Source organism: Labrus mixtus, unplaced genomic scaffold (genome assembly GCF_963584025.1).
Source record: "Labrus mixtus unplaced genomic scaffold, fLabMix1.1 SCAFFOLD_85, whole genome shotgun sequence".
In the NCBI taxonomy this organism is placed as follows: domain Eukaryota; kingdom Metazoa; phylum Chordata; class Actinopteri; order Labriformes; family Labridae; genus Labrus; species Labrus mixtus.
In genome coordinates this window covers 5,001-12,500 of record NW_026870313.1, presented here as the reverse complement: position 1 = coordinate 12,500, position 7,500 = coordinate 5,001, and the positions used below count along the sequence as shown (strand labels likewise).

Here is a 7,500-nt window from a genome sequence, read left to right as displayed (position 1 = left end):
CAGAGCCGCCTACACTCTGTAGTTAGCGTGCTGCGGCGCCGCCGTCTCTCCCCGAACATGATCTCTCCGACTCCGAGCGGATCAAAGGCCTCAGTGCCGCCGTCACCAGGGACCACAGCCCAACGACGTCACAGGGACGGTGGCAGCAAACGACACTGCCGCTCTCTCCTCAGCGTCCCCAGATACCCTGCACGGCGCCACGCGCCCTCTTCTCCGTTTCCGCCGAGTCCACGTCCTCAGATAGAACCCGACATCAGGAACTGAACAGTCGCTCGCCTCAGACGAGCACTAAAAACCAAAGGCATTCCATTCCACCGCAACGACAATAAGGCAAGGCTATTCCAGCTGGTCTCATCATCCACATACACAAAACCAACCGATTATCTCGCGCTTCCTGTTTCCTCATCAGGACGAGCCACTGTCGGAGATGCCAGGCGCGACGTCATGAGGTCTCAGCCGCTCCCACGAGCGCAGCCTCCAACTCCAGCGCCCCCTGGTGGGAGTCAGGTCGTATCACCCCCTGTGCCTGCTCCCTCTGTGTATGATTTCTCTCAAGCTATCACAGCTTTCTTTTCATCCCTGTGTTCGCAGGCTTCACAAAATCCCTGTGCACATACATCCTTTCATCCCCTCATCCCTTCCTCTAACCTTCCTTCAGCCTCACACGGTAGCGCAGCTTCAGCTCATCCTACCTCTCTCGCAGCCAACTCCTCAGCTCCTCCACGAGCTTCGACACAGTTCGGCTTCTCGAATCTCTCCTCATTTCCTACTAATCTGTCCTGCCAACACCCCCCCCAGCCCATCCCCACCCCCTCCCTTCCTTGTCACCCAAATGTATTACCTCTGCCTCTCAATAACTGCACTCTAGCCACGGCTACTCAACCCACACAACCGGCTTCATCCATCTATCGTCCCTCTCCCGTTTCTCCATCATTGCGCCAGCAAATCCTCTCCGGTAATTATGTAGATTTAGCACAATTACTCCAGCCATCTACTATCGACACTAGTCAACCGAGAGAAATGCAAACCAATTTCGGTTCCGTGCAGCTCTGTCAAGCACTTCCTGCCAGATCCAAGGACTTAACACCAGCAGAATTCTCTCTGGCATTCTCCCTGTACCGTGATATAATCTGTTCAGCCTTTCCATCACGCAGGTCTGAGCTGGACGATTACCTTTCAATCATCCTTGACATGGCCTTACGTTTCGGGGGCACAGGCTTTTACAGCTACCACGTGCACTTTGCGAATCAGACAGCCGGCCGCAAACAGTTCAATCAGGGAACATACTGGGGAGCGCTCGACTCCGAACTTTACTGCTGCATCTTCGCAGCCGTACGTCTCTTTCCTGCGAGCTATGCGGGGCCCCCTCCCATCCTGCCACAGCATGCACAGTCAGCGCTCCACCTCCTCGATCCCGCCCATTCTCTTCACGCAGTTCTCCAGCCTTTAACAGACTCTCATCCGCAGCACCTCCACCGCCAATCATTCCCAAGCCTTTGGACATTGGTCCCTCAGTAAACGTCCCTACACCCAAGGGCATGGACAAAAGAGGTCGCCCCGATTTTCTACCAAGCAGGCAGGATGGTGTGCAATAACTTAAATCATCTCGGCTGCACTAGTTCCAACTGCCGCCTCCTGCACGTCTGCTCTTTTTGTGGGGGCGCTCATGCCAGGAGCACCTGCCCTCACAATCCAACAACACCAACAGGATGACTAGCACGGCACCTCGGCACACCACTCAAGGTAAAGGCTCTCGCATCCGCCCTCAAACACCACCCAGACAAACAATTTGTTCACTTTCTTCTGCATGGCTTCATCCACGGTTTCCATCCGGGCATAGACGTACTTCCTGACACATCTCACACCTGCCACAACCTTCAGTCTGCTCTCACATAACCTGAAACCGTTGATTCCCTGCTGGCAAAAGAGGTTAAGGAAGGTTTCATGATAGGGCCCTTCGACAAGCCACCCTTCTCAGTGTTCCGAATCAGCCCGATAGGTGTGGCAACTCGGAAATACACAGGGAAAAAGAGGCTAATCATAGACCTCTCCTCCCCACACGGCTCACACATCCCAAGCATCAATAGCGTCATTCCTTGTCCAGATTACTCCATGCACTATGCAACAATAAACCATGCAATCACCCTCATCCGCTCAGCAGGTCACGGAGCTTGGCTCTCAAAGGCAGACATCACCAGCGCTTTCAAAGTCTTACCCATTCATCCAGACTTCTGGCGTTACTTCGGGGTGCGCTGGAAAGGTGCCTATTATTTTTCAGTGCGCCTCACATTCGGTTGCAGAAGCAATCCAAAGATTTTCGATTCGCTGTCCGAGGCGCTGTGCTGGATCCTCATGAATAATCACAGACTTCCTTACATACTGCATCTTCTCAACGATTTTCTCGTCGTCAGTCCACCATCATCACCTCCAAAGTCTGGACTTGCTACCCTGCCTGGAGTTTCTAGGCATTACTCTTGACTCTGTCTCGTTCCAGGCATCACTGCCCCAAGAGAAAGTGCAACGCATCTCTCTGCTCCTTTCCAACTATCTCCTGACTGATAGATGCACCAAACGCCAGCTGCTAGCCCTCCTTGGTCACCTAAATTACGCGATCCGCATCATACCCCAAGCCAAGTCTTTCCTTTCCAGCCTCTTGACAAAAGCCGCCTCCGTCCCCTCTCTGCACGACAGAGTTGTCATAGACGACGCATGCAAAACAGACATGAGCATGTGGAAACATTTCCTGTCTTCTTGGAACGGCATTTCGGTTTTTTTACGAAGATTTCATCACACAGCCGGAAGACATCCAGCTCTTCACAGACGCAGCCCCTTCCCTAGGTTATGGTGGTTATTACAGGGGAAGATGGTTCGCTTCCAGCTGGCCCCCGGAGATAAAAGCTCTTGACTCACAATCCAAGTCTCCGTCATCCGCACTCCACGAACTCTACCCCATCATCATAGCTGCAATACTTTGGGGGCACGAATGGTCAAGAAAATCCATACTCATACACTCCGATAACACAGCGGTCGTCGATATCCTTAACAAAGGTTGATCTCACTCCCCAGCCATAATGCCATTTATGCGCAGACTCACATTACGCTCAGCTCAACATCAGTTCATCCTCAGGGCAGCCCACATTCCAGGCCATCACAAGACTATTGCTGATGCACTGCCTCGTTTCTCATTTCAGAAATTCAGACACTTGGCCCCAGAATCGGACCTGCACTCCAATCCTGTCTCACCGTTTTCAGCCACAATTTTCAGTTAGCTCCAACACTCAGAAACCTCTCCCTAGCTTCACAAGACGCAATCCTTAACAGCCTGGCTCCCAGCACACTCTCCGCCTACCTAACCGGTTGGAACTGCTTCAAGGCATTTCACGCTACATACCAGCTATCTTTTCCTTCACTGGACGTCATGTCCCTCTGCAACTTCATCACTCACGCTCATTCCATAAATAAAGTCAGGTCCTCAACCATTCAGACCTACCTAGCAGGAATACACTTCTTCATCAAACTGGTAACAGGCAATAAATGTGCTTCCATCTCCCACTCCCACATAACCATGCTAATCAAAGGCTTAAGGAAACAGGAACAAACCACAACAACAAAGCGTCTGCCTCTGACCTCTGACTTCCTCAGTCTCTGCATTCATTCCCTTCGTTCAGGCTACTTATCCCCCACGGTCGATCTGACCCTGGAATCCATGTTCCTTCTGGCTTTCTTCGGGTTCCTGAGGTGCGCAGAATTCGCCCCAACTTCAACAGCCTTTAATCCTTCCATCCATCCGAAGCTATCAGATATGACCATCCATTCTTCAGATTCTCTTGTATACATGCTCCGACGGAGTAAAACAGATCAGCTCGGAGTCTTTTCTCCCATCTTCATCTTCCGCCTCAACTCCTATCTCAGCCCATACAAGCCGCTGACGAAATATATCAGATCCAGGTATGCAACACAAGCATTACCACACCATCCACTCTTCTTAACCGAAACCGGAAAAATGGCCACCCGATTCTGGTTCCAAAAACACCTACACCAAGTACTCAGAATCTCAGGAATAACTTCAGAGCACTATTCCACTCACTCTTTCCGCATCTGTGCAGCATCCACCGCAGCCAGACAAGGCATCTCAGATCACACCATCCAGGTCCTCGGGCGCTGGTCTTCTCAGGCTTATAATGGCTATATCCGTAGCAACTTCAGTGATCTGCGGCGAGCACACACTCAACTAAGCTCCATTTAATTGGATATTTTGGGGGCCGTAATAAGTTCGGGTGGATTCATGTCCGAGATGGAACCCCCACTCTGAGTCTTGCTCGCCCGATCAACCTCCCAGACCAGCCTGAAAGAAGACGGCCATCTCACACCTACACTCCTCTCATACACATACATCTGTCAATATATCTTACAATCCACATTAAATGTTCAAACTAATTCTGTTGTGGCGTGGTCCTTGCTAGTGAACCTGTTATCAGTAACCCTGTGTGTGTGTGTGTGTGTGTGTGTGTGTGTGTGTGTGTGTGTCTGTGTGTGTGTGTGTGTATGTGTGTGTGTGTGTGTGTGTGTGTGTGTGTGTGTGTGTGCTGTTACTCACCTGCTGTGAGTCCAGGTGGAGGTGGGCTTGTGTAGACACATTGAGGTTGACTGTAGAGAGAGGTGGAGGTGAACAGAGAGCTCACTCTGACACTCACACAATATTCCACACCTGTCTGCAGGTACGAGATGACTGTGTGCTCAGTGTACGGCACGCTCAGCACGAACTGAAACACACACACACACACACACACACACACACACACACACATACACACACACACACACACACACACATACACACACACATACACACACACACACACACTAAGTGTTACAGCTGGATGTTCAAACTAAACGTGGTCAAAGTTTCAGATCATGAGGTAAACGTATGTTGGAGTAATCCCAGGATGAGTCTACAGAGGGCGCTAAATGCCTCGTTCTGTAAATCACGCCATAGTTCCCCGATATGAAACCAAGAATTTCAGCAGACGGCTTCAAGCCTCTGAAATCTCTTACATAGACTCTGTTCTCTCAGACCTGGAGAGCAGCCCTCCCCCCTGGCAGCCCTTCAGCCTTCTGACCCCCAGGAGGGCGTCCAGAGAGCGGGCCAATCAGGAGAGAGTGGGCACATGGGGAGGCGGGGCTTAGAGAGATCAGATCAGGATCAGCTGCTCTAAAGGTTTCACACACTGACCACATGAGAGGTGAACACGAGCAGGAGGCGGAGCTTGAAGGATTATCTCATGAATGTAGAAAAGTTCTCTGTGATTCAAATGTTAAAAGTGACAGTTTCCTGAAACCGTCCGTGACAGGATGTCGAGGCTGAAACCACACATGCAGGAAAACGTGACGTCTGCAGAGAAAACCTTGTTTTGAGTTTCATGTCAGAGGAAGACGAGAGGTTTCAGTGTAACCCGAGGAGGGGATTCACACAGTCCATAAACACACTGCGTCATGGTAACGTGTCTGAATCACAGCACGCATCTGCAGGATGTGGTTCAGCCGGGCTTTCCCAGAGTCTGAAACAGAACTTTAATTAATGAATTACTTCAAATATGATGAAGATATGTTCAGAGAAGCTGCTGACTTGTTAAACTTAGGGCTCTGATTTAAAGTCTCACTGTACCACATTCAGACTAAAACAATGCCCCCCCGCCCCTTCCTGTTTCCCCAGTGAGATGACAAGCCGCAGACGAGTGCAGATAACAATCTGAAAACAAGATTCAAGTGACGACAAGAATAGAGAGTTGATTCAGTTTTTATCTGTTTGTCTTTTTTGACCTAAGAAAATCTTCTGTTCAGTCTGTTGAGACACTCGAGACAGCGTCAGCGTCCCTGAGTGGGCGGGGCCGTCTCTCCTCCCCATCATGATGTCAGGGCTTTTCACATGTCTAAAACATGTTTGAGTGTCTGAGTGAATCATAAACAAGCTGAAGGAAGCTCTGCAGAGCTGAGAACAACAAACCCAGAGGGAGTTTGACTTCTCTCTCTCTTACTCAGCTGTTTATTTACAAAGTAAGCCTTTCATGTTCTGCTGACGTCTAATGAACCAAATCTATCAAACTGCTAAATCATCACCAACTACCTGTGTGGGTTTGTTTTTATTATATGTTACCTACAGCCACAAGAGGGCGCCACCTCACCTTTAACGTAAATGTTAAATATGGATATTCTAGTAGGATAAATGTTCACGTACGGTGTCTTTAAAGAGAGCAGGAAGTGAGGACACTTACACAACTTTACACAGCATTTCAGATTTCAGTTGTGATTTTTGTTCTTAAATACATTTTTCTTTTTTTAATTAACACTCACCTGTGCACCGTCTCTGGTCCTCTTAACCTGGATGTCCAGGTTCCTGTACAGGTCTCTCAGCTGCTTATGCTGTTGGAGCCCCCCTGTGGTCAAAGGTGTTAACTGCAGCAGCAGACAGTTTCCACAGCCGGACACTGAAAGGCCAGGAGGTCCAAAAACCGCTGATGAGAAACAGACTGGATATAAGTATAAAAACAGGATTAATACAGGATACTAGAAAACTGCAGTTCCTCCAGTGTCCACTAGAGTCTGTCTCCTGTAGTGAGTCAGTCCCCATAGAGCTCCATGTTAAAATGTCTAACTTTACAGCTGCAGTTCCTCCAGTGTCCACTAGAGTCTGTCTCCTGTAGTGAGTCAGTCCCCATAGAGCTCTATGTTAAAATGTCTAACTTTACAGCTGCAGTTCCTCCAGTGTCCACTAGAGTCTGTCTCCTGCAGTGAGTCAGTCCCCATAGAGCTCTATGTTAAAATGTCTAACTTTACAGCTGCAGTTCCTCCAGTGTCCACTAGAGTCTGTCTCCTGCAGTGAGTCAGTCCCCATAGAGCTCCATGTTAAAATAAACATGTTTACATCCTATTATATAAAAACAGTTTTGGTCTCTAGAGTTCATTTCTCTCTTCAACTGTTCAACTGAATGTTTATGCAACTCACCTGTTTACATTATATTAATTCTTAACGGGATGTAGAATTAGGGGGCGTGGTCTCTTTGAATGACAGGTGGGAGCTGCTAGCTGTCTGCTAGGTGTCACCTCGGCTAAATCAGTCACTGACCTTTAACCTCTGAGTTGTGTTGTATTTGAGACATTTTCACGCAGATATCAGATAGATGTTGTGATCATATTTGTGTGTACGTGTCTCACTGTCAGTCAGAGGCTGGAAGACTCCGGACACGGTCCAGTTGGAGGTCTGGCTGGATGTGAAGGCTTGGACTCGGGCCTGGTAGGACTGAAAGGGGTCTCTGAAAACTCGGGTCAGGTTACAAGTCTGTCCGACCGTCAGCTCAGAACACGCAGCCACAGACCTCCATGGCTTCCTCCTGCTGAGAGAAAAGATGAGGCTGACATTAAACCCTGTAGCGAGACGCAGGAGAAGAAGAAACTGAACCATGTTCATCATAAATGATCTATTTTAATGCACTTTGGATCGCC

General features: G+C 49.1%; 1 protein-coding gene across 5 annotated transcripts in view; it reads right to left on the bottom strand.

Moving 5' to 3' along the window:
• Positions 1 to 7,500, bottom strand: part of LOC132968576 (interferon alpha/beta receptor 2-like) — a 14,446-nt gene that overhangs the window by 4,569 nt on the left and 2,377 nt on the right. For 2 of the 5 annotated variants that reach the window (XM_061034240.1, XM_061034244.1), the window contains exons 3-5: positions 7,213 to 7,391; positions 6,352 to 6,512; positions 4,598 to 4,647 (exon numbers count right to left, since the gene is read on the bottom strand). In XM_061034240.1, the coding sequence (XP_060890223.1) occupies positions 4,598 to 4,647; positions 6,352 to 6,512; positions 7,213 to 7,391 (390 nt within the window). Of the gene's footprint in view, positions 1 to 4,597; positions 4,764 to 6,351; positions 6,513 to 7,212; positions 7,392 to 7,500 lie in introns of all 5 variants that reach the window. The other 3 variants (XM_061034241.1, XM_061034243.1, XM_061034242.1) reach the window with 3 other exon arrangements.